Source organism: Caenorhabditis briggsae (assembly GCF_000004555.2).
Source record: "Caenorhabditis briggsae complete genome, chrII, whole genome shotgun sequence".
NCBI classification, from domain to species: Eukaryota; Metazoa; Nematoda; class Chromadorea; order Rhabditida; family Rhabditidae; genus Caenorhabditis; species Caenorhabditis briggsae.
Window position 1 is genome coordinate 10,546,184 of NC_013486.2, and position 26,607 is coordinate 10,572,790.

At 36.0% G+C, this 26,607-nt stretch overlaps 6 protein-coding genes across 6 annotated transcripts; 4 read left to right on the forward strand and 2 right to left on the reverse strand.

Annotated features, from left to right (window-relative positions):
• Positions 1-5: 5 nt before the first annotated feature.
• Positions 6-586, forward strand: CBG25649 (the record flags this gene model as incomplete). The annotated part of the gene is made up of 3 exons (XM_045242617.1): positions 6-228; positions 281-441; positions 488-586. The coding sequence occupies 3 exons, from the start codon at positions 6-8 to the stop codon at positions 584-586; spliced, it is 483 nt and encodes a 160-aa protein (XP_045098184.1).
• Positions 587-1,959: 1,373 nt separating this feature from the next.
• On the forward strand, positions 1,960-4,858 carry Cbr-nas-29 (the record flags this gene model as incomplete). Its single annotated transcript, XM_002630614.2, has 14 exons — positions 1,960-2,052; positions 2,460-2,555; positions 2,605-2,672; positions 2,715-2,929; positions 2,976-3,067; positions 3,112-3,213; positions 3,261-3,392; positions 3,436-3,509; positions 3,553-3,680; positions 4,080-4,237; positions 4,288-4,362; positions 4,407-4,528; positions 4,569-4,681; positions 4,728-4,858. 14 exons carry the CDS (start codon positions 1,960-1,962, stop codon positions 4,856-4,858), a joined length of 1,599 nt encoding a protein of 532 aa, XP_002630660.2.
• A 270-nt stretch (positions 4,859-5,128) lies between these two features.
• On the reverse strand, positions 5,129-6,820 carry CBG02332 (the record flags this gene model as incomplete). Its single annotated transcript, XM_002630613.1, has 6 exons — positions 5,129-5,158; positions 5,240-5,302; positions 5,347-5,502; positions 5,546-5,647; positions 5,697-5,776; positions 6,652-6,820. The coding sequence occupies 6 exons, from the start codon at positions 6,818-6,820 to the stop codon at positions 5,129-5,131; spliced, it is 600 nt and encodes a 199-aa protein (XP_002630659.1).
• A 3,132-nt stretch (positions 6,821-9,952) lies between these two features.
• Cbr-ggr-3 lies at positions 9,953-13,703 on the reverse strand (the record flags this gene model as incomplete). The annotated part of the gene is made up of 10 exons (XM_045242618.1): positions 9,953-9,993; positions 10,039-10,166; positions 11,123-11,224; positions 11,283-11,437; positions 11,485-11,683; positions 12,214-12,490; positions 12,546-12,691; positions 12,739-12,827; positions 12,995-13,072; positions 13,584-13,703. 10 exons carry the CDS (start codon positions 13,701-13,703, stop codon positions 9,953-9,955), a joined length of 1,335 nt encoding a protein of 444 aa, XP_045092337.1.
• An 8,823-nt stretch (positions 13,704-22,526) lies between these two features.
• Positions 22,527-24,200, forward strand: CBG25650 (the record flags this gene model as incomplete). Its single annotated transcript, XM_045242619.1, has 3 exons — positions 22,527-22,736; positions 24,038-24,152; positions 24,193-24,200. 3 exons carry the CDS (start codon positions 22,527-22,529, stop codon positions 24,198-24,200), a joined length of 333 nt encoding a protein of 110 aa, XP_045098185.1.
• Positions 24,201-24,415: 215 nt separating this feature from the next.
• CBG25651 lies at positions 24,416-24,616 on the forward strand (the record flags this gene model as incomplete). Its single annotated transcript, XM_045242621.1, has 1 exon — positions 24,416-24,616. The coding sequence occupies one exon, from the start codon at positions 24,416-24,418 to the stop codon at positions 24,614-24,616; it is 201 nt and encodes a 66-aa protein (XP_045098186.1).
• Between the last annotated feature and the right edge of the window lie 1,991 nt (positions 24,617-26,607).

The following is a 26,607-nucleotide window of genomic DNA, read 5'->3' on the forward strand; positions in this document are numbered from 1 at the left end:
TAGCAATGCATGGATACTGTCTGGGTGCTGCCATTGACATTGCGACTGCTTGTGACGTTCGAGTTGCCACGAAAGACGCCGTACTCTCTGTGAAAGAGGTTGATATCGGAATGGCAGCCGATGTTGGAACATTGAACCGACTACCCAAAGTGGTAGGCAATCACAGTTGGATCAAGGATGTTTGTATGACTGCCCGCCATTTCTCAGCAGGAGAAGCACTTCAATTCGGTATAATACCTTTTTTTCTGTGTTTCTATCCATTTTCAAATCTTTCATTTAGGTCTTCTCAGTCGTGTCTTTGACACCCGCGAAGAAATGATAAATGATGTGACGAAGATGGCAAAACTGATTGCTTCGAAAAGTCCGGTTGGAGTACAGGGGACGAAGAATGTTTTAAATTACGCAAGAGATCATTCGATTGAGAACAGTTTGAATTATGTGGTTGGGTTTAGAATCTTTTTTGGAATTTCAATGTACTGTTTTTCAGGCCACGTGGAACATGTCGCAACTGTTCACTGATGACCTCATCAAAGCGAGTATGGCATCCTTCTCCAAAAAACCACAGCCTCCATTTTCAAAGTTGTAACCGGAAACATGATTTCTTATAATAAGCACTATATAGAGCAATTAATGAAAATGTAAAATGTGTGAAAGAAAAAGGCTCTATTTGAGTTTAGTGGTCCCATGAGATTTCAGCCGTTCTATAGGATTTGAATGATCCCATGAAAGTTATGTATCTGTGATGCCCTTGTTTTTTTTTCAAAATATTGGAATATTTTACATCTTTGATCATTTTACAAAAATACAAAAAAGGGGAGAACGATTTGGATAGTTGGCAAAATATGAAAATTCTTTGGGAATACCGTTCTATTAGAGGTTTTACGGTATATAAGTTTTAAATTACTTTGAACATTTTGGAGAGTGTAAAACAGACCTAGATTGAAAACTTAGCATTTTCAGAATTTTTTGAAAATTCCTAGTTTTTCATCTATTCGCCGGTTTCTGAGAACTCCCAATCTAGCCTTTTTTCAATTTGAAAAAATAGGTGTTTTCAAGAAATCGGCAAATATCTATCTGAAAAATGGTAAAAAATTGTAAAAATTGTAAATATCTAAAAAAATTGTAATTTCCAGAAATTCTGTGAATGCAAAGTTTTCACTCTAGGTCTGTTTCACACGCTCTGATATTTTCAGCGAAATTGAAACCTGACCGCCGAGCTCCAGGCTTCGGAAAATGGTCAGAATGGCTGAGCATCAACAGGAAAAAAATGTTTTTGTATATATTCTTGACCCATACTGTGGGTGAATCCTACTCGAATAGAAAACTAGCGGGCCCAGGGCATCTAGAGAAAATGTATTTATTTATATGAGTTTGTGGTCAAGACTATTGATAAGGTACCTTTTATGGGATACAGTGTAGTGTTGTGAGTATCCTAACTGTTTCTTTCTTCTTTTCTCTCTTTCTCAACTTCTTTCTTCTTCATCCACACGTGTGTGTTGTCGGTTCCTTTCGGACTGATAACAGAGGCAGTTGTTCTTCTCATTTTCGATTCAGTGACTCTGGGAATGAGAAAATGGAATCAATTAAATCAGGAAGAAGAAGATCGAAGCATGCTTAACATGAAGAAGTATGTGAAAGAAGGACACCGGGAAAGTTGTAAATCAGCCAAGCGGACGGAAGGGGGACGGAAAAGAACGTGTTTTTGCCCACAGTAGTGTCCGTTCACCGTACAAGTGTCTCGCTCTCAAGGCAAGCTTCTTCTCTATTCAAACTAACTGTTTTCTCTTTTTTTTTCTCACATATTTCTCTTTTTTCGACATTTCCATAAAGAGATAATTCGATTGTGTGTCTGAAGAATCAAGATCACTATATTAGCATAGTCCCTCTTCTTCTCTCTTCTCTTCTCCCAACAAGATCCTTCAATGCGCCGAAAGTGCAATCTTTTCTTTTCTGGTCGCTATGATTTCTAAGAACTTCTTATTTCATGGATACCTGATTCTTGTTTTTTCGTCCGGTTTGATTGCTCAGTTTGTATCAAATGAGAGTATAAAGGTGAGTGTGGAAATTGGAAGTGGCTACGGTAGAATGAGAGGGAGTAGGTCAGACACTAATCTTACCGGTTCATAAAATGATCTACTTTTGACACCCATTCTTGTACAAGAACATTAGTCGTTCTATAGAAGTCGTTACAAGATGTCTTGTTCCTGAATAATCCGATATGATTTCATAACGCTTTGAACTTTTTGGATCACATTCTACTGTATGAGAACGCCCTCCAACCCGTTAATTTTGAGCCTATATTTCTCGAACCGAGATAAATTGTCTGAAAGTTGAGATTCAGGAGGTCATTTTATTAGAGTGGGTACGGTAATTACAGTAAGGAATTGATAAGGAGTGGTAGTTCAGAGTTGATATGGAGTGTTGCGGGATATATTGCTCAAGGAAACTTATGTTTTCAGCTCCACGATATTCTGAAACCCTCGGACACCCATCGGCTTTTTGATACGTTACAGTATTCCGTAGAAGAGCAATATTCAGATTCACATCTATCGTTTGTAAGTTTCATCCTATCTAAGTCATCAGTTATATGTATGTCATGTTCAGGATGTGTCCACAATTTACAACTACTCCGAGAAACCGATTTCGATTGGCAAGCTCAACCGAAAATACAGGTAATCATTATTTCTTAAATATTTATCAACACTCATTTTCAGAGATATTCTATACGAAGGGGATATGGCAATCAGCTATAAACAGTTGAGTATAATTGTGAACGGATCAACTGAATACCGAAAAGTAATAAAGCCACGTTCAAAAGACAAGAAGAAGAATGGATTACGAAGAGAAAAACGGCAAGCATATTTGGACCAAAATTACCCAGCAACGATATGGAAGAACGGCGTTCCGTTTATGTTTCATGAATCTCTTAGTTAGCTTTTATTCATCTTGAAGTTTCCATCTGTAATGAATTCCAGGTCCATTGGCAAAAGCATCTATTCTAAAAGCAATCCATTTTTGGTATCGAGAGACTTGTATTGAATTTCGTCCGAGGACATTCCAAAAAGAGGTATTCTTGTTGTTTGAGTTATTGCTGATTGTGTCTTTTTGTAGTATCTGCTATTCATAGGAAATGACGAGGGATGTTGGAGTACAGTTGGCAGAGATACATCTCAAGGAAAACAAGTCGTTAGTATTGGTGAAGGGTGTGAGCATGTTAGTTTTAGATGAAAATACTTTATTTTAACTTTAACTGTTTTCAGTTCGGAGTAACATCTCATGAACTTGCACATGCTCTTGGAATATTTCATGAGCAATCGAGGTTCGATAGAGATGAATCAGTCACTTTTAATCCCAGAGTTGTAGAAAAGGATTTGTTGTTCAATTTTGCAAAGGTATGTATAATTTGCATGTTCCTGACGCATAGAATGACTTCAGATATCTCCACGTCAATTATCAACCTATGGATTACCATATGACGTCGGAAGTGTCATGCACTACACACCAACTGAGTAAGAGTCCGAAGTTTGATGCCAGAATCAGAAATTTCTGCAGATTTTCTAACTTTCCATCAATTCCAACTTTAGCAGCCGTCGACACAAACCTTCAGCAAACTATGGGTCAATTGGAAGGCCCTTCTTTTGTAGATGTGCACATCATGAATCAGCACTATCAATGTCAAGGTATTCATTCTTTAGCACCGTTCACTTATTTCTATACTGAAAAAAACCAGGGCCCATCCCATAAATTTTCCTGGTTGGCCTGGCCTGGTAAGCTGGGGTTTTCCACATTTGAAAGCTTATTGAAAATTTCTGAAATTTTGTCAAACTTTGTTGTGAACGTTTCTTAATGACACTCCGTTCTTTGCAAATTTTTCCTTTGGCGTTATTTTTCATTGACCTATAAAATTGATAGGAAGGAGAAAGTTAGACAAGTCGTTTATTTTTTCATTGACCTCGATTTTTTGGCAATGCAAGAAAACATTCTGAAAGCCCGGGTCCAAACGGGCCGGCCTTTGAAAATTCTGAAAAAAAAAACTCAACCCGGCTCGGACAAGTATGCTCATTTCAATGGGGTTTCAGACAGATGCAAGACTAAAGCTCCTTGCCAAAACGGCGGATTTACAAACTCCCGAAACTGCAACGTCTGCAAATGTCCAACTGGGTTTGGAGGTGCTTATTGTAATCTTATTGCTCCCTCCTTTTCGAAATTTTGTGGCGGTGTGCTCAACGCGGAAGAGGTAGGGAAACGTGATTTCCTTGCAGATGAATTCGTATTTTTCTGTTTCAGACATCCAGAAGATTTGATATAACTATTCGACAATCAACAACCACTCGATCGAAGTCTTGTGTTTATCATATCAAGGTGAGAGATACAAACTATTTGGGGAAAATAAAAAAATATTCCAGGCTCCCGAAGGGAAGAAGATTATAGTGGATATTCTGAAAATAGACTCAAAGTGCATTGAAGGCTGTTATCAAGATGGATTAGAATTAAAAATGAAGAAAGATTACAGACCTATGGGATACAGGTTTGTTTCTAGTGTTTAAGCCAAAAATATATCATTTCAGATTCTGTTGTCCTGAATCTTTCCGAAGGAAAATCATATCAGAGACAAATCTTGTACCTTTTATAGTCTATTCTAGAGAAGAAAACTTTTCTGTATCATTTGAATACTCTTTTGGTAAGCCTCTCCAGTTATAGTTTTACAAAATCCCGTTTAATTTCAGTATCTTCCACTGCTAGATTCGATGATGGAAATAGCAATCAAGACGTTGTAATTGACAATGCCGATGGAGTTTTTGTATCGGATTCAGAATCTTCCTTTCTCCAGAAATTAGGATTTCAGAGACATTTATAGCATTTCCTCCTTTTTGCTCCCGGTTATTCTTCCTAAGCTTTATCATTTTCCAGTCCCTGCCGTGCTTTCTCTTTTCACTCTCTGTTTTGATCTTATTTCATATATAATTTATTATTTTCGAAAAAAAAAGTAAAATGTTGAAGCTGATATCATATATAATTGTTGGCAAAATGTCGATGAAAATTGTAGACTTGTATCCCCAAATATCACACAAAACTTTTCTGTTTTCGATGAAAATCGTTGCTCACTATTCTCCAAATGACAGGTGATTTAGGCAGGTGAATACATCGTTTCGTTAAACTGAAATTAGAAAAAAAATTATAAGATGAAACAGGTGATTCTTTGGGATTGAAAAGCTACTGTACTGTGACGTCATCTCACCTGATCAAATGAGAGTTCCATTATTGATACCTTGTTGCTCATCATTATTACTTCGCGAATTCTCTGAAAACTCAAAGATCTTTCAACAGATTTTACAGTATCCTCACCGGTGGTTCTCCGTTTCTAACATGTCGTCGCTTGCATTGAATATAAGTTCGGCATTTCAGAATAACATAGAATCCGACCATTTGAATCATGAAAATCGTTGGACACACAACGATCACAATTTTCGCCATAACTGTGTCACGATGCGAGATGTTTCCCTGAAAAACAATGTTCAGTTCCTTTTTCTTTTGAATAACAAACCTCAGAAAACAATTCGCCTACTGCAATCAGAGTTGTGATAGCATTGAGAACTGCAATGAACAAGTGATAAGCAAATGCAGGCATTAACCATTGAGTTTGAAGCTAAAAGAAACATTGAAATGAGGATTGATTGGGAGAAACTTGAACTTACTCTAGTTGAGTATAAAGAGTAGAGGATTAGACCGTGGGAACTACATCCACCGATCAGGAAGCAACAGAATGCGATTTTTGCTGAAATAGGTACCAATTTATCAAAGTCGGAGACAGGATAAAGACATTTTCACTTTCAGCAGTCTTGAGCTCGGCTGTCAAATTCCCGATCACTTCGAAAATTTTGGAGGTTATAAAACAAACCTAGATTGAAAACTATGCATTTATAGAGTTTTTTGAAAATTCCCAGTTTTTCAGTTATTTGCCGAGTTCTAAAGTACAACTGCTTTTTTTCACATCTTCAGTACAAAAAATAGGAAAAAAGGGTGTTTTTCGGGAATCGGCAAATAACTGAAAAATGAGAATTTTCCAATAATCCTGTGAATACACTGTTTTCAATCCAGGCCAGTTTTATAACCTCTAGAATTTTCAAAGTGATCTAAAACTTGACAGCCGAGCTCCAGACTACTGAAAATGGTCAAAATCCACTGAAAAACACTTTTTGACCAACACTGTATATAAATATAAGCAGCACGCCGGCTGTTTTTTTTTTCTGAAACTCCGAAGAATTGCCTGTATTCTTTCCTTGAAATAAATTTTTAAAAAAGTAAATATCTTAAATCCTATATCAAGATATTATTTTTCTTCATGGGAGTTTGATTTTCCAGCTCAACGATCGGAAACGGAGTGTAGGCGATTCCGCATCAACGAGCATCATATCACCTCTCTCCCAATGACAAACTTGAACTCAAACCTCAAGCTCAAAAATTCATCAAACGAAATGGCTCTAAATCAGAATTTCTCATTTACAACGGATCTTCGATTCTGATTTTTTTTAATCACAAAAAAACAACTCGAAACGTTAGATGGGTGAGTTATGATCAGGAAGGAACAAACTCAACACCAGATTCTCATTTCCACAGACCACGCGCTTAGAAAAAAAAAGTTGGACTCACCGGTCATGTTAACTGAATCCTCGTAGAGATGCCATGGAAAAATCATTAACCCGAAAGAGAATACTCCTATAGTGGCACAGATTCCGAAGAATGCACAAAACGATGCTACATATTTGATATGGATTCCACCGCACACTCGGAAACGGTCCGCGTTTTCGTCGAATTCCATTCTTCTGGAAAGATCTATGAATGTTCCTGGTACAGAATTTGAATCTTAAATGGAAAAAGAGATTTGTAGTTGATTAAGGAGAAAAACAGAAGAAGAAAAAAACGAAATAGGGTAACTACGAATTTCGGGTAGTAAATAATATTTAGATCTAGAATCTAGATACCCGAAAAATTTTGTGGTCATTGTTTTTCTCTTGCTGTTGCCTCGTTTTTGGTTTCCTCTAGAGATGAGATATATATTCCTAATTAACAATCAAAGCACATGACTATATTAGGTTGGTGAGAAGAGTTGTGAAATGAGAAAACGGGGCGGAGGGAAAAGAAAACGAGGGGGGAAGATAAAAATTTGGGAATGAGCATGTGAGAGGACGAAAAACACAATTGTTGAGTAGCAACCGGAAAGTGGGAAACAAATTGGAAAAAAAAGAATAAAAAGGAGCAAAAGAGACAAGCGTCACATAATCAATTGACACCTATAAATGCATTTTCGAGACTAGAGCCTATTGGGTGATGTCAAACTTTTTGGAAAATGAAGTTTTTGGGAATTTTTTCTATCGTTTTTTTGAAATTACTTGGAAAGTATACTTGTGACCCAGGGGCCTGGCAGGCCTACGCGGGCTCTGTCATAGTTTCTTTAGAATTATCCTTTTGGACTAACTAAATCAGATATGATAGAACTCGGCGAATAAAACGATACAAGTCATAAAGGGTTTCTCCGGGCCTGGCCGGGCTCAGCCTTTTCTTTCAACCCTTACTTTAAAGACAAGAATATTTTTTCTAAAAGAATAATTTTTTAGTACTCGTCTAGTTTTATCTTATCCAGTTTAGTTGACTCAAAAATATTGATTCGAAACGAAACTAAGGCAGGATCCGTTTTACAAAAATGGTGGAACGCAAAATCACGGTTTGTGCTCTGAATTTGTTAAATTTTTTCTGTTTTGCATCTGAGAAATTCCGGGATTCCAGGGAAAAACATTGGCAAGAGAATTAGTAACAAAAATTAATTTTCTTGCATGTGCTCGGTAACAATGTCTAATGACAAGAATGACGCGAAACTTGAATCTTACTATTTGAAAAACACAATTCCTCAGTACAAGATGTGTGAAGCCTTTCTTTCTACAAACGGAAGAATTTTTGAGGGGATCACCGAATATAGTAACCTAGTTATACACGGAACCAAACTTTTCTGTGAACACCTAATCTACCGGAACAAATAATACTCCTATTTCAGACTACTTTCAGTTGGGGAGACGAATAAAAAATGAAAAAAAAGAGAGAAGGCGAGTGAGAATGGAAAATCACCTTTTTGAATGAATTATAATTATTCCTAATTGCGATTTCCGTCGAGATTCAGAATAGTACTTTTCATGGAGATAGTGCAAAGGACATTCGAATCGTCATCTTTTTTAGGAAATTGATATTTATTTCGAGAAAAAGGGGATAAAGGGAAAACCCTAAAGGAAAGAGTGAGATATGTTGCTGCTAGAAAAAAATGTGATTTGCAAGGCAGACTAACGAAAAACTAATCGAAAATGTTAGTTTTCTGTGCAGTTGGAAAAAAATATGAAGCCTGCGTCAGAAATGAGAACCAAAAGTCTGGCGGTGGGAAAAACACGAAAAGCCAGAACAATACCTTGATTCATTCTTCAATTAATGTTTTTGGTTCTCAAGACTACCTAATTTTGAGATATCCGGTACTTTATAAATTCTCTTTTATAGTGGAAACCACAAAATGATGACGGAAGTTCCAAAAAATTGTATCAATTTTTCGTCAATGCTTTTTGATTCAATGTATGAACAGACAATATCCGTCTGTCTTCTGTTTTTCTAGGTGTGTTCTCAAACTCTTGAACCCAACTGATCTAGTCTTCATTGTTCTCAGAGCTAATGCGTTTTTTTTCTTTCAGCAGCAAAAATTCTAGCACTTTGCATACTTGTTAATCGGACCAAAGGCCCCAGTTTACAAGTATGGTGAAATAGATTAACAATTTTTAGCTTTCGAAATAATTATTGTGCAGAGATTTCTGGTTTCCACAGACTGCCCAACGTGTGATCATAAAATTTTCCCTTAGTCTAGAAGCTAATTGCTCATGGGAATATTTTTTGATCTGGGAAAGTTTGAAGTGAAAGTGAGAATTGTGAATAATCAGATCGATTTATCAAAGAAGGGGGGGGGGGGGGACTTTTTGGCTAGATTGTGTGGAGCTTATCTGAACGATATTTAGTTTTTTTCATTTCCTTCTCTCTCAAAAAAAATCAAACTACTTTTATATGAAATTGGTAATCGGAAAGGCTCTCAATTACCCAAAGAAATTGAAAACAGTGAAAACAATTGTATAATTCTTCTTAGAAATATTTAGCCTAAAAAAATTGTCTGAAGTTGATAACCAGTACGTAACATTGAACTAAGTTTCTTTTGAAACCACTTGGGAATACCACCTAATTGTAACAAAATATAGCTCTTCTGCAGAGGAAAGTCGAATACTTGGAAAGTGCACTAAAAAGTGTGTGTTTCTGGAGAAAATGGAAAAAGTGGAAATCTTTAATTTCGAGTCATGTGCTAGGCGAAATCTCTGACAACTTGCCTTTCTTAATAGAAATATATAAGACGGGGCAGTGGCGCCTGTAGCTCCGCGAGCTCGAGTAATTGGATTTTTCAGCCGTTTATCTGAGATTGCAGCTGCACGAACTTTGGCTTATATTGGCAGCTAAATCGAAATGTTTGTGTTTCACATTCGATGTTTTTGAGTCTTAGATTTCTTTAGAAACTAGAGGGTGGAGCTTGTGAAAATTGCACAAAATTGTAGTGTTGAACTTTTGAAATGTTGAATGAGAAGAAGTGGAAAATTGTATTTTAGTTTTTCAAACAAGAAAAGAAGAAGAAACAGAAAAAAACCAGGAAGAAAATGCAAAGAAAATTCAAATTTATTTTAGTCACAATTTTGAAATGTTTGGTTTTGGTTTCAAAGTAGAGGCCCGATGGGAAAATTGAGTGAAATATTTAACAAAAAAAAACAAAAAACAGATCGTATAGTAAAAGACCCGTTTGGCTGAAAGAATTCTAGTAAAAGTACATAAAATAATTAAATGACGTTGACGGAAAGCTGATGAATACAATTCGATTTGTAACTTGTTAGTTTCGTTCTCTTGAGAGGTAGTACCACCAATAGAATACTGAAAATAAGTTGATTGATAAGTTTTCTAGTGAAACTGATTTACCATTGAAAGCTGCAAACATGGCTGGAAATGCTTTTGCTGCGAATGAATCAACTCTTGCTCCCATATCAGCTGAAGCTTCTCTTGAACTGTTGTTCTTCCAACTTATGCCATTTCCATTCGTTTCACCGCTGAAAAACAAATATACTGTTTATTGTGGAAAAGAAATGCTTATACTTTCAGTTTAAGAGTGATATCAGTTTTTAGGTTATTGGCCATGAAAGGGTAGCTTTCTGATTTCTAGAAAATTGTGAATAGAAAAGGTGGGAATATTCAATTACACTTGAATAACACAATCTAGAAAGAAAAATATCCTTTCTTAAAACTCGAACTCCATGATACCGTATACACTCTAACTGAGTACCACTTAAACTTTCAACTCTGAACCCAATATATACAATACCGGTCAAAAAGATATTCAAAAACGTATTTTTCAGTCGATTTTCGGCAATTTGTACCATTTTCAGGAGTTTGGAGCTCGGCTGTCAGATGTCCGATCCCTTTGAAAATTTTTGAGGTTATAAAAAAATTCGCATTCACAGAATTTTTCTAAAATTGCTAGTTGTTCAGATATTTTCCGATTTTTGAAGGACACTTGTTTTTTTCACAGTTTCAATATAAAAAGCAATAAAAAAAGGAGTGTCCTTCAGAAATTGGCAAAACTGAGAGTTTTCTAAAAATTATGTGAGTACAAAATTTCAAAGTTTTTAATCTAGGCCTGTTTTACATTCTCCAAAATTTTCAAAGTGATAGGAAACTTGACAACTGAGCGCAAGACTCCGGAAAATGGTCAAAATGGCCGAAGATCAACTGAAAAAAACGGTTTTGTTCATCTTATTGACCGGTACTTTATCTCCTTTCCTACTAAAGATATCAAAAAGTGTTTTAACTGACAAACTATTTTCAATATTATTATAAACATTTTATCAGTTGGCCAATATTCGATATCCTTTACAGGAAATGATTTATATGGGCCTAAAGTTGAAGGTTTGAGTGGCACTCTAGAGTTTGTACGGCAATTTAGTAATTCAATAACTTGGTTTTTTTTTTGACCTCTGAAATTAATTTTTCTCGCATCCCGACCAACCTGATATTATACAACTCTTCATCATCATTGTTGTTAATATTGTATCGTGCAGAATTGCACTTTGATGTACACGAGTACTTTCTGAAACTCATTGGTCGATCACTGAAACAACTGACACTAGACATATATTTCTTTTTCCTTTTTTCCCCGTTCCACTCACTTCTTTATCGTGCCTCCGGCGATTGCTCGCTGAAATTTGATTCTTCGTGACCTCCTCTTGATTTCTGTTATTTTATCAACGAATCCGACGACTGCTAACTCGACGAGTGAAAAGAAGATGAAAGCAACACACACGAAAAACCAGAGATCGATGGCCTAAAAAGAAAAAACTAGCATATTTGAAAAGACTGTTCAACACCTACTTTTACGAATGAAACACGCGGCAAATTCTTCACAATGTTACCGAATTGAAACGTGAGAGCCATCAGAGAAGATACTCCAAGAGTGATTCTGGCTGGTAGAGCACGAGTGTCAATCCAGAAAGCAATCCAAGAGATAAATACTGATAAATATGTTGGGAGATACATTTGCAGAACATAGTAACCGTACAGTCTTTTGAACCTGAAAAAAAACAATACTAGTTTCATTGTTGAAAAGAGTATAAACAAATCTAGATTTGAAAAATTTTGAAATTTTGGGTCTCACCACGAAAAGATAAAACATATTGTATCTCTTCTAGTTTTTCCCCCAATTTCTTGAAAGTTGAACAGTTAGAAACGTATTGTTATGGGCTTCAAAATGAGTACAAACACATATGATATATCTATGTTCGAACATTTTCAGTAGTTTGGATCCCACAACGAAAGTTTTAAAAGTACTGTATCTCCGCTAATTTTGCTCCAAATTTTATGAGAAATATATCAGTGAATTGATTGAATACCTAGGTTTTTTTACTCTTTCTGCTTAAAATTTGATTTATAACAAATCCTAAACTTTAGAAATAATTTTTCTATGGAATCAGGAACTTTTTTGCAGTTTTCTTTCTTTCTCAATTTTGAAAACAAGGTTTTCTTCTTTTGTTAGACTCGGAAATTCCTTACGAAAATCCCTTTACTTTGAAATGTCTACACCTTCAATTTTTTGTTCCTCACCTAAAAGTGACTTTCAGTTGATCCCACATTCCAGCCGTGTACTCATTTGACGTTTTACCCCATGTAACATTATAAAATTGGAAGTCCGGTAACCGAAAATCTTCAGGAGGCGGCATTGTTACAGGAGCCCATTGTTGCCAATTCAATCGAACTTCTGCTATATTATATGAATAGGATTCAAAAACAAGATGACATTCTTGAGCGTCAATTGGAAATCTAGACAGTTCAAAACTGCATGGAGCTGATACTTGAACTCGGTAGTTGAGCCAAACTGTTCCTGAGAAAAACACACCATTCAGTCACATTTTAAATGAGTTGGAAAAAAAAGTTACCATTCGGATAAATGATAAGAAGAATATTTGATGCGGGTGACTTGTGCACTTGGGTGCTTTTGCTATTCACAAAACACACATTGGGTGTCCAAAGACGTTCACTGACATAACTATCCAACGATAGATTTGTTTTACAAGATATGTTCCTGGAAACGAACAAGTGAAATATTTGATATTCTGAAAAATCACAAACCTATATTCTAACCGAGGATCTTCCCATACTTGGCTGAACCAAACATCCGCAATGAACGAACTCGAAATTTCGGATATTGACGAAATGTCCTGAAGAAATTAAGTTAAGAGTGGCCAGAAAAAAACTAGTTTCGTTTTTGATGAATCAGATACATAAACTAAATTAGCAGTGGATATGACGTTTATAGAATGTCAGTCTGGAAGGTAATCCAATTGGATATGATGTAAATTTTTGTTCTGAAAGGAACAAATCTTACTTGAACTGTCAACTCCACACTGACTTGTACCGAGTTGTTCGATGGTACCATTGTTTTGTCATAATCTTGTAGTAGATCCTGAAAGAGAGTTTAATTTACAGATAGGTTGTCATGAATGAGACAAAGAAGTTTATCTGACTTGTTGAAATTATTTGCAAGACTCATATTGGGCAAGTTAGGGTTTAGCCTAACTTATAGCCTAAGCCTAGTGTAAGCCTAACTCAAGCTTAACTTATCAATGTTAGCCTAAAAACAGGATAGCTCTATTGTTCAGTTTTTGGACGTTATCTCTGTTTTCAGGCGAACTATGGTACCTACCGCATTTTCTCTATTGGAAGCCCACCAAAAAAGTCAAGTTTGAGCTCTATCATCTCGATTCCTGTAAAAAATATCGAAAATAGGGCAACTGATAAATTATTCATCATAATATCAGAAATATTTTATCAATTGACAAAATTTTGATATCTTTCACAGGAATTGAGTAAATTGAGCTCATAGTTGACGGTTTGGGTGAGCTACGGTAAGAAGGATCCAAGCGTGAGGAACTAGGTGATTTTTCTAGCTTCTACTTTTGAAAAAAAAAACTCACTGTTAAAATACTTTTCCTATGGTTTGAATTGTATTCGCAGGGTGGTGTATCCGGTTCAGCAGTTTTGACCTCTTTTGCTACAGTCGAAATGAGAAGCATATAGATGACATCGTGCAGCATTCTAGAATTCATGACTCAGAATAAAAAGAGAAGTTCGTTCGGAGCAACAGAGCACACAATTCAGGAAAAGAATAAGGATGTGTTGTGAGGGTGTAACCGAGAAAAGACACACCGAAACAGGATTCACGCAAATTCGGAGACCATTGAATTAGAGAGAAGCGGTAAACGAGACGAAGAAGCAAAGAAGAAGAGGAGAAGGACTGGTTGAGTAAAATATGTGTCAGAAAAAAATGTGGAGGAGTGAAGACAAAAGTTCGTGTCCCAATAGTGGACAGCTAACCAACCAAACGATAAACTGGTTAGAAAAAGAAAAAAGGGAGAGAGAGAGAAAGAGCCACACTTTTAAGTAGATTTCGAAGGGAAACACAAATGAAATGAAATGCGAAAAGGGCGACTGTAAATGGAAATAGAAGCCATGTGTCAATCACTGACGTCTTCTAATTTTGGCTTCCGGAAGAGAAATTTAAATTCTCAAAGATTTAGGCTTCCGGTGGGTGATGTCAAAGTGATTGTTCCAATGGAGCAAACGAGTATTTTTGTATTCGGAAGATGAATAAGATGGGCGGAACCATGCATAATTGACAGGTTTCTGCGGGAAAAATCGGGATGTTTGAACTTACATGAGTGGTCTAGACAAAGAAAAATATAAGGGCGTGTTCAAGAATTATGACATGGGTTAGAATGATAACACTTTTGAATACCTCATAGTGATTACTTTAAGCTGCGCTTATAAGTTAAGAATTGGTATTCGGGCGTTCAAAAAATTGAATCATAAGCATATTCGTTTTTCTTTATAATCAGAGCTTGGCTAACCATTGCTCATAGAATTAGAAGAATAAACAGGAAAAAGAAAGAAGCTGGTTTACATAGAATAACAGTAAATCGCGCTTTAGCAGATTGTAAAAAATCAGAGATTATTTTTTTAAAAAGGATCAAGATTGTTCATCATTTGAATCAACTATAAACAGACTTCCAGAAACTTGAAACGGACTTAGAACGGTTCCAAAACGGGCCCTTTAATGATTCCTATTAGGATCAATATTTTCTTACCAACTGAATGCGTTATGATAGAACTTGACGAGTACTACAAAATTATATTATCTGGAAAATTGTATCTTTTCTATGAACAAAGTTACAAACAAAATGGGCCAAAAAAACAGGCAGCGCCTGACCCGGATAGGATCGACAGCTTTTTCGCTTGCAACTTTGCTCACAAATAAGCTTTAGTTTTTCAAATGTTGTCTTTTTGTAGTACATGTCAAGTTCTATCATTTCAGTTCGTCATTATTCAATTCGTCAGATATTATTCTTCCTTAAAAAAACTATGGAAGGGCATCGGTTTTTTCAAGTATTCTTAAGAATTCCGAATCACGAGGGTGTACCCATTTTGGAATAGGTTTGTTGATTCCTTTTCAAGACCCAAAGCGACATGTTTTTCAAGAAACTTTGCCCTTTTTGTTGTTCCACTTTTACAGGTCGTCTGGGGAAATAACAAATTTTTGGGAGTAAATCGGAACCAGGTAGAAATTATAAAACTCTGAGGGTTTTTCTGACACCACGATTCTAGTAACTTGAAAAAAAGGGGCATTTCAAAACGCTGGAATAGTGCAGACATCCTCGAAAACTCTTCCAGTAAAGTGAAAATACAAACTAATGTCTTTTTTGGCTTCCCGTGGGAAAACTGAAGTTCAAAAAGGCGAGAAAATCTGTTTTGACCAGTGCTTAAAACTCGAAATAGAAAATGAAAGAGGAGAAAAACGAGTTCATCAGAAACTAATGATTAATCCTGCCTCTAGAATGCTGCCAATGACATCTTCTTCTTCGTCTTTGGTTGATCAGTAAAAAAAGAATAAGATGAGCAAGTTGAGAAAGAAAAAGAAAAAGGGGAAAAAGTGTTCGGAAGAAAGGGGTTAGGTCCGACTCGATTATAATCCGGTCGACGAGACGAAAGTAACAAGGAAAAAACCAAAAACAACTCAGATATTTGGTCGAGGTTTAGGGAAAGGAAAAAATGGAAATGTACATGGAATAGTTCTGGAAATTTATATTCATTAAAAATCCACAGGTTTCAATTTGTCTAGTCAAATTTTCAAGAAAATTTACGAATCTAGACAATTTTCGAATTATTTTCAAAGAAAAAATCTTGTATTTCTGGAACCGTGAATTTCCTCAAATAAATTTGTTTTCTGTGAGAATTTGCATGTTTGGAGTTCTGGGTTGTATGAACCGTAGGTTGGTTGGCCCATAACAGTAGTGCATAAATAATTGTACTTCTCAAAATATTGGTGGAAAAGTTTAAAAAAACGATTTTTCTAGGCCACCTTAGTTGATGGTCCATAAATGGTCTAACATGTAGCAGGTGAGTTTTCTAGGTCATTTAACATGAAGGCTTAGGTTTTTCAGGTTGAGTTTTCTAGACTGCCAACTTTCATTGACAAGAAATGCCGTGATATTTACCTGGTTGGTGTCCTAGGTCATTTTGACATGATGGCCTAACTTTAGGAAGTCGAGTTTTTTTAGGCCACCACAATGTATAATCTAGAAAGTGTCTAACATTCACCTGGTGTTTCTTCTAGTCCACTTTACATGGTTGGCTAACTTTCGCCAGTTAGGTTTTCTAGGCCATTTTAAGATGGTTGCCTAGCTTTCGCAAGATGAGATTACCGTGGTAAGTGGCTTAGAAAGGTGAATATGAGCCCATTTCTAGGTCACTTACCACGATGGGCGAAAAAAATTACTTTGCAAAAGTTAGGCAACCAGGATAAAATTGCCTGGTAGCCTAACTTTTGCAAAGTAAATCAGTGTTCGAAACAGGTCTTTCGAAAAACGCATACTTCTCAAAAAGACTCAGATTGCAAGAGTATTCTCTTTGTCGAAATGAACAACGAGATCCTAGTTTTCGAAACAATGGAAAATGGCATGGATGTACAAACTAAGTCCGTTTAGACTTGATGTTTCTCACTTGAAAATTGACAAGTTTATTGCAGTTTTGATGTTGCCGTGGACATTCTAAATAAATATATATATATATACATACTCTTTCGTCTCAAGTTGCTAAATTAGAGCCAAATCGAATTTCCAAAAACTACGTAGGGCTTTTAAAACAAGAAAAATAATCCATTGATCTCATTTCTGCAGGTAACCTAACACAACTTCCTCATTAGTAAATCCTGTAATTTGATACCGATGTGATTTCTTTTTTCTCATTAACAATTGACGTAAAACAAATATCAGACACATTTTCACATTTAGGTCGTTATATGATATACTTATATCTACAATTAGATATTTCTTGTCCAAAACGGAAGTACTTAGCTAAGCTTAGGCAATTTGACACAGAAAATCAGTACATGACACGTGCAAACGGAAAAATTAAAAATGAGGGAAAAAAGCAAACGAGGTCGTCTTTCCTTCTGGAATTAGAGAGAGGAGCAAACTAAGAAAGAGTTGTGATGACGTTGAATAATTCTTCTCAGAATGGTTCCGGTTAACAACACAAATGTGTTCTTCCGTCAGGATAAAAAGGTTCTCTCAAATGTTTTTTTCTCTTTTTGGTCTGTCTAGAAAGTAGAACGAAACAAATAAATGAGGTTGGAAGGAAAAGGAATCTTGAGATGGATGTATTTTTAAAAAGTATCAAAACCTCAGAATTTGAGAGTTGACCAATCGTTTGAATATTTCATTCTGAAAATCAACGACTGATAACGTCAACTTTATGAATGACGAGTTATAGAGTGATTTTTGAAAATCCAAATAGTTCTTATAAGTGAGGCTTCGACCAAAGATGTTTACCCCATAATCCTAAAAGTTTTGCGTTATCCTAATATTCTTGCGAAAAAATATATAAAACAAAAAAAACAAAATCCCCGAAAAACGCCGCTAGAGGTGGCGAGTAGGAGATTTGAGTTACCGCGTAGTGAGAAACCTAGGCCACGGCGGCGGGACGCCTTTTTTTCATGGAAATTTTCAGGCTTTTCCCGCTTTCATCTCCAACACGTAAAAAAAATTTAAAAACCAATTTCGGTTATAAAGCCATTCAAAAAATAGGGTCGTACCGCTGTGGCCTTGGTTTCTCATTGCTCGAGAATTTAAGTCCTCGTCCCTATTCGCCACCTTATTAAATCAAATGTTCATTTTCAAAGGCGTTTTTCAGGGATTTCGGAATAATATTATGAAAATATATAACTTTGGGAACATTTTGATAGAAAAAAATTACAAAAAATAGTTTTTGATCGGAGTACCTCTTTAAAAAAAGAGGTTGGCTTCTATGTTTTTTTTTTTCTAGCCAATCTTCTCGTTCTTCCCTTTCCACTACTCTATCACAAAACCTATAAAACGATTATGATAAGGTTATTTTACATCTGTTCCTTTTAAAAATCTTGCTATCTGAGCGAGTCAGCATGTGAATCATCACTAAAAAAGACATTGTTCTGACCAGAAAACATGCTCTTAAATAACCTATGATTGTGTGAATGAAGCACAAACGCCATCTCTGTTTGAATGAAAATAGTCATTCATTCGGGCATAAAAGTAGACTAGAAGAGAGCGAAAAAAGTGGAGAAAATTGGAAAATTTTGTGAGCCTCTCTTTTCAGAATCTAGGGGCAAACGTGTGGGTATCCTCTAGTAGTGGCAACATTACCGGGATTGTCCCACGGGATGGGACAGCCGGCCTGTGTAATCGAGTAATGAGAAGAGACCGAATAAACGTTTCTCTTTCCCATGTTTTCACATTATTCCGTCCCCAAATCTGATCGAAATAATTGAAATTTGTTGCTTCGCACTTACGAGTACAACACTAGAAACGATTGAAAAATGAAATTATGGAGGTACAGCATATCAAGAATAGTTGAAACAGGGACACTGAGAAACTTTTTGGTCCATCAGGAAAGAGTATAAAAAAGAAACTTTTAGTGCCTTTTGAAAAATTCATCTGGAATACTAGTACTAGAACATGAAATGAATGCACCCAGACTTTTTTATTTCGTTGGAGAGAAATAGTAACTCAAAAACTAGAGAAGAGTTCTCTGGAGTTAATTTCAAGTCTGAAATTGAAGTTTGGAGAAAAAAATATCTCCTTGATTTTATCCGCTCGATCTTTGAAAGCTGGTACTAGTTCCCACCGATGGGAATTTTCGGTTGTGAAAAACAAGAAGTAGTGGTAGTAACTAATATTTTCAGGATCCGAAACATCAAATAGAAAAATGGGCCAATCAATTTTATTAGGGTCAAATGGAGTGAATTTTCCATACTCGTCAAATTCCGGATCAGCTCCGGTAGCTGATTTTTTGAAATTTCTGGAGAAAAATTTATTGAATTTTTCCTAAAAGCTCCGAACATTTTTTCAAAAACTTCAGAATTTGAGATTTCAGAATCTAATCCGGGCCGACAGGGCCGGCCCGGGGCTCAACTCAAATTTCAAGTGGTTTCGCCAGTAATTTTGAATCTTCGGAATATTTTTCTACACAACTTAGCAGGCTTGACTATGGTCCGGAAAAAATTGTCACCTACAAAAATAGATTTCTAAAATATTATTCATATGCTTTCCAATTTTGAGCAAAAAAGGTTGAAAAAGTGGACCACCATCGATGTCGACATTTTGGTAATAAAAAAAAGTCCAAAGGAAAATAATTATTTCTCAACTATCTCCCGATATATCCTTTATCTCAATTCCTAAGCAAGATATCAACAATTCCTTTACCGACAAAACACTTCTAATATTATGATAAACAATTTACCAGTTGACAAATTTTTTTGTATCTTTGACAGGAATCGAGAAAAATTGCCTGAAAGTTAGGTGGGTATTTCTATTACAGGTTTTACGGTAGTTTTTAATGCAGTTTCGGAACAAACAACTAATTCACAACCCGGGCCCGGGTTTTCCAAATTTGAAATTTTTTTTTTAATTTCAGGCATTTTTTCAAATTTTTTCTGTGAAAAAAACTATTTTTTATGGACACTTTTATCTTGAAAAGTTTTTAACTTGACAAAAAAATCGTCCATTTTTTCAGTTGACCCCGAAAAATTTGTTCCTGAAAACCCGGGCCGAGACGGGCCGGGCCCTGGAAACTCTGAAAAAAGCCCGGCCCGGCCCGGCCCGTTGCAAGTATGCTAATTAAATGTAAGCAACAAAACTAACTTTTGTCGTCTCGTACTTTTTGGGTCAAAGTTTACTATTCATATGCTTCCGTTTCCAAAAAAAATGAGGAAATGAGAAAGACGAAGAGTCGAATAGATTATGAACTGAGTGTATGCTCGATATCCCCCAATTGGTCATCAGTAATCATTTTGCTTGACTGGAAGGAGGCACCCACACGCGACGAAAACCATTCAGATCACGCCTTCCAGAAGAAGCCCTCCCCCCTTCAAATGGCAAACCCTGAAATTAGCACAGTGTGTGGTGAATGTGTTATGCCCTTTGCTCTTTTTTCTTTCGTCACTACAATTGGGGGAGTAGAAGAAGAAGAAATAAGACGTATGGACGACACATAAAAAATTTAACGACACCGATTCATTTAGATATTAATTAAATGTGCCACCGCCAACCTGAATTCGTCAAGAGTTCAGGTCAAAATGTACTGATAGCAAAAAGAAGGAATTCATCTTCTGAATTAATTCAAAAATTTTTGCCAGGCTTCAGATATCAGACATAAATCTCAGGAATCAATTTCCAGAATCCTAGAAATTGTGCTTTGGTCACTTTTAGAGAAAAAAACAAAATTTCGCACAAATTTTAAAGAAAATGACTCTTCTTTTTAAGATCGGTGAGAAAAAAGTCACACCTATTCGAAAGTGGATCATCCGGAAACTGAGTGTATTTTTCTTGTCTATATGAACCTTCTTTAAATTTTATTTAAAGATACATTGTTGTTTCAGCAGCGAAAATACCTTAAGTACCGTATCCCCATATTAATTTATCTTGACCCATTTATTATTATTTTTTCTATTTTGTAAGAGAATTCAGATTATTATTCATGTGAATCGGATGAAAAAATCAACGAAAAATATCGAAATCCTGAGGGAAGTAGGCTAAAATAAAATTATTTCGAGATGCGGTATCGAAGGCGTATGCACTGTTTCAAAAAAAGTTCTGTTTTCGCTGCAAGGCCGACAATGCGCCTTTAAGTAAATTTTTTTACAACAATAATATTTTTGGTACAAATCTCTTCGGACTAATTTCCGTGCCTGAAAAATGCCAAAATTCAACAAACACTATCATTTCGAACAGGAAACAAGATTTAGTTCCAACACAGAAAAAAAAACAAAAAAAGAACAAAACACAAAACGCCTTCGTTTTTCAATTTTTCTCCTCGTTTCACACCAACAACGTATTCTTAAAAATTCATAAAACGCTCGCTTTCCGAGTCATTAATAATTTTCGGAGGATATTGGAAAACGAGAACATGCTCGAAATGGAATGGAAGAGGAATAACAAGGATCTTCGTCTCTTTTTTCGAAAGCTGAGCTATTTTTAATATCGAGAAGAATTCGAATGTTATAACGTTCCATTTTTACAAATGTCTTAGAATTTTTAAAGCATTGTTTTCTTTTTTAGGAATGCTGATAGATTTAACATTGAGGCTCCTGGACATTTTTATACCAGACGAATGGATATGTTTCAGACAAGGCTGTGCAAAAAGACGGCTGGCCGCGGCCGGCCTTAACCGCGGCTCGATTTTTGAGGCCGAGGCCGGCCGCGAATAGCCTCATGAAAACGCGTGAAGTAAAAATCAATTAGTTTTTGAATAATTTCGTTTTTTTTGTCCTACTTTTCAAAAAAAAAATCTACGTTTCTCATGAAACAATTATTTCAAAAGGCCGTGAAAAGCCGCACGGCTAGCCTGGGCCGGCCGCGGCTTCTTATAATATTTTTTCTGAAGCCGCGGCCGGCTCGGCCGTAGTAAAAGCCGGCCGCGGCTGGCCGCGGCCGGCCGTGGCACAGCCTTGGTTTCAGACTACCAAAGCAACTTTAGGGTTTTCAAATAAGTTTTTTTTCGATATTCTGAAATTAAAAAAAATTCCGAAATTCCATTTTTTTTCAAAAAAAATTTCATCCTGCAATTTAAAAATGTCAGTCTGACATTCAAAAGATTTAAAACATTCCAAAATTATAGTTTTTCAAAAAAAAGTTTCCTGTATTTTTCAAATTCAAAAATGTGTTCTATCAGAAAGTGGGCTCCGCGTCACTTCGAAACCGCGACATTTCGAAACCGTGGTAATACAGGCAAATGGATAAATTTCAAACTACAAGAATAGTTTTTCGATTTTCAAATATGATTTTACTGATAGAACACATTCTCAAACTCAAAAGATTCACAAAAAAATTCTGGAAAAGTTTTGGACTTCTTCGGATTTCAGAACGCGTTCTATCAGAAAAATGATATTTGAAACCCCTAAACTTGTTTTTTTGTAATCCTATCCATTAGCCTGATTGTCAGAGTGGCGAAATATCCCGGTGCCAAAAGTGAGGCTAAATTCGTTTTTTTGTTGTTTTTCGATTTCACTTTCAAGCATAACTACCGTATTCTCTGACCAAAACATATTGATGTTTTTGAAAGAAGAGCCAATTTGGTAAAGGTCGAAAAAAGAGAGAGCGAAGTCTCAAAAAATTTTGCAAATTGTTCGAGAATTCGCGTGCTTGTCATCTATTAGCATTCGAGTGAATTAGTTAATTGGAAGTAGGCGGAGGAGTTCAGATGCAAAAGTGCACGACGTCGTCAGGAAATTCTATTAGGTAAGTCAAAAATGACGACGTGGAGGTCCACAGGCATTCCAAGAACACCGTAGAGTACATGATGAAAGTATTGACAGAAAGAGTGTTCGAATGGGGCGCCGTTCTTCGGTTCCCCAGTTTTCAAGTGTTTTTGTCTTTGATTTGTGCCGTCGAGATGTCGTGAAAATAGAAGAAAAAAGGGAAAAAGATAGAGGAAACGATGATGAAAAAAGAAAAAAGACCGGAGCAATTTGTGAAGCAATAGTTAGCTCTAACACAGAGCATGAAGAACAAGAAGAAGAAGAAAAAAGAGACATGATGGTGCTCTCTGCCACCAGGTTTGGAAAAGCGACTCGATTAGAGAGAGAAATGTCTCTCCCTGGGAATGGACGACATGCAAACCAATTGTTTCTCTCATGGAAACACAGGGAAACGAGGAAACTGGAGAAGAAAAGGAGAAGAAGAATAAAAAATGAAAAATCAGGAAAGGTTTAAACATCTTCCAGGACGCATTCTTATTCTTTTTTATATTTGTTCTATCGGTCCTTTTTTATAAAGGTACGGAAGTAAAACAAAGAATTCTTGACCTCTCTATCTTTACTTTTTTTAGGTAACACAAAGACTACAAAGTTGGGGGTTTCTTATAAATTGATTATATTGGTGAAAAATGATTAATAAGTTCTATTCAATGAATGATACTACCATGAATACTTCAAAACCTGTAATAGAAGGGCGCCTAACTTTTAACTTTGAGCTAATTTATTTCGGCCCCTGTTAAAGATATGCAAAATATGTCAACTGATAAATTGTTTATCATAATATCACAAACACTTTCTCAGTTGACATAATTTTGATATCTTGCATAGGAGCCAAGAAAAGTTAGCTCACACTTGACAGTGTTGAGACTTTTCTATTACAGGCTATACGGTAATAGGTTTCAGACTATTTTTTGAGAGAAATTCAAAAAAAAAGGACAAATCTGTATTTAAATAATTCTCAACGTCAATAAATAAACTTGTATCATATGTACAGGAAAAGTATCACAAAAAAACTTTCGAGTGTAAGATAGTTAACTTTGAAATTTGGAAAATTAGTCCAAGATTTTTCGATTTGTCTGAAAATTTCTAATTTAAATTAAAGTTTCACTTCTGTAATTGACAATATTTCTTAAAGAAAATACCACGACGCGAGATAAGCGGTTTTAAAGTGGGACAACTCTTGTTTCAGTTATAATTTTGGTATTTACTTTCCTTTTTTGGTTACAGACGGAATATCTCATCAGACTGGAATTTTAGCGAAACCTTTGTCAAACCACTCTAATAAAAGGTCACTCTTTACTTGCATTTTGAGCTCAATTATCTCAATTTCTGTGAGATATATCAAAAATCTGCCAACTGATAAAATGTTTTTCATAAATACATCAACATTTTATCAGTTGAAAAATTTTTGATATTTCTTAAACAAAGTGAGATAATTCAGCTCAAAATGCATAATGATACTAACACCCCATTTTTGGGAATTCCAGAAAAACTAAAAACTTCAGAGAAACTAGAAAGTTTTAAAAAACCGTTGCATATATAATGATTTTAAGTTGCTCACAGAAAACATCGAAGCAGTAGAAGATAAAAAAGCAAAAAGAAAGAATAAAGAAAAAACAAAAAGGGAAACAGACGGACTGCGCGATTCGGAAAATGCCAATTTTCCCACCACACACGGATTATAGTTGTCAGGCAGAAGGCAAGGCGAGTCACCGATATTCGTTTAGGAAAAAGAAGAGAAGACTAACAAAAAGTTGTTCGAGATGATGATGATGGAGTTGAATTTGCATGTGGAGGAAGTGTTCAATGGGGAAAGGAGATTAGAAAAGGTAGTGATGGTGGTACGGTACCAAAAACAACTGGAAGAGAGGATCACGTCATCTGGGGAAAGACACTCTGTAGAAAATTGAGAAACCTAGAAGTAACTCAAGCAACCATTGAACTTGAACTAAAGGTGTCATAATGAAAAAGGTTGCGAAAACGAAAAAGAAAGGAAAAAAGTGCGAAGAACTCGTTCGAGTTGTCTTTGATGATCGATCGACTCTGACCATCAATCTGACAAGAATAATCACTTTTGACGAGTCTCCGATGGATGGCTCTTTGGAGCACGAGAGAGGGCGGTCCAAGTGTAATAAAAACATTAAGAAAACGATGATTTACTAGCTTATGTAGAGCAAAAAGTGGACTTCTTTTTTGTTTTTTTTTTCACAAACGTTCTTCTTTTTTCCTTCTTCTTCTAAATGGGGTTCTCAAAAAATTCATTTACTTTTTTCGAACTAACCCCGTTTTGGAACCACCTTTTTGGCACGACCTCTAGTCTTGTTTAACGGAATTTTCATTTATTCTATTTGTTAGACCCTGTTTGCGTGGGTTGGGCCTATTAGACCATTTTTGGAGCAACTTTTTTGCGGTATGAGTTTCATAGGATCCAAAAAATTAGATGATCGCCCTCAAAGGACCTTCTTACTTTGAAAAGAGCTAGAGTCGGAATTTCTAATGTGAACTTAAACTGAGCAGCTGTATCTATCTTCTCTACCAACACCAGAGGTTGAAGTTCTTAACAAAAAGGAGATATCTTTTTTTCCTTTCAAACGGATAGATGTCTTCTCTTTCTTTTCTTTTTTCTTCCATCCAATGCCACATCAACCGCAACTGTTCATGACTCTCTATCATCAACTCCTAGCATATTTTCCAAACATTTCTTCTGATGACGATAATGATGATGATCACAATTTTTGTCTCTTTTTGCTCTTCAATTACTCGAAACAAATTGAAAATGTTAGGCATCGATAGTTAATGAAGAAATGAGAAGAGTGGATGAAATGAGCAAAAATTGAACATTTTTGAGAGAGTAAACAGGCAGCGAATTGAATTTTGGAATTGGAAATTGGGTGACCAAAATGAATGAAAATTGAGGGTATTTGGAAGATCAATGGGGAATGATGGGAGGGTTTCAGAGGTTATTGGGGGTAAACTGGAGAGCTTTTTCTAGTTTATAAAGGATGTCTTCTAAAAGTCACACAGAATTTAGCGCTAGCTTTGCCGGCAAGAAAAGGATATCGAAGCTGAATTCGGAATTTCAAAAATGTCGACTATTTTCGGAATATTTCAAAAGTTTTTGCGGAATTAAAACTTTTTGGACTACGGTATGTCAAAAGCACACTAAAAGTTTCCTTGCGGGACTCGAGTGAAATTACTGTAAAATTTCCTCTCGTTTACGAAATCTGTTTGTTAATTTTACCAATTTTTGGGGTTTTTTGCGCTTGTTTTGTGTCAGTAAGATTTCTACTTCAAAATTTGAATTTTTGAGACTCCGCAATTCCGAAATCCTGAAAATCGGAATTTCCGATGTTCCGAAAGGTCATTCCGATCATCCCTGCTCTATGATACAGTTCGGTCCAAGTCATTTTCCAAAGCCGGAGTTCGAAAAATATAAACTGTAAGCAATAGTGGGAAGCTTTAGAGATTGAGGTAGCTATCAGCTGGAACCTCCAAAATCAAAAGACTAGCATCTTGGTGTATTTTTGAAAAATTGAAGAACCAAGAGAAAACGGATAGAAAACCTAAAGCGATTCAACACCTCATGATCTTGGAACCAGGTAAAATACCAAAAAGCTTTTAGATTTTCCCATTTTTCCGCCCTATAATCACCTACTTTAATCTTTTTTCATTGGGTTTTTGTGCTGAAAGAAATCTTAATGGAAACAAAACAAATAGAATGAGGAACTGAAAAGAGAGAGCACCTCCTTGAACTTGTTCTCTCTTTTCTTTCTCCTATAGACAATAACTGGCAATTATTCTCGGATTTCGAGGACCCCTCCTAAAGCTCGTCGAGGCGTGACACATCCTGGAAGAAGCACACGAAGCACAAGACCCCAAATGCTTCGGTTTGTATTAGAAAAAGGTCTCCCGAAAAGTGAAAACTCATACAATATTGATGAATTTGAGTGCACAGAACAACTCGATTATTCGGTCATTTTTCGATTAAATTCCGCGTTTTGTATAGGTGCCCAAAAACCAGAAGACGAGGTCATAGGATGAGAAATTGAATAGAATTTTCGAGTAGATCAAAAATGTTAATGTTTTTTGAAACCAAAACCGTCATTTTTAAGATGAAGGGATGCACTTGGGTCCCAAGAAACTGGTCAGAAAAG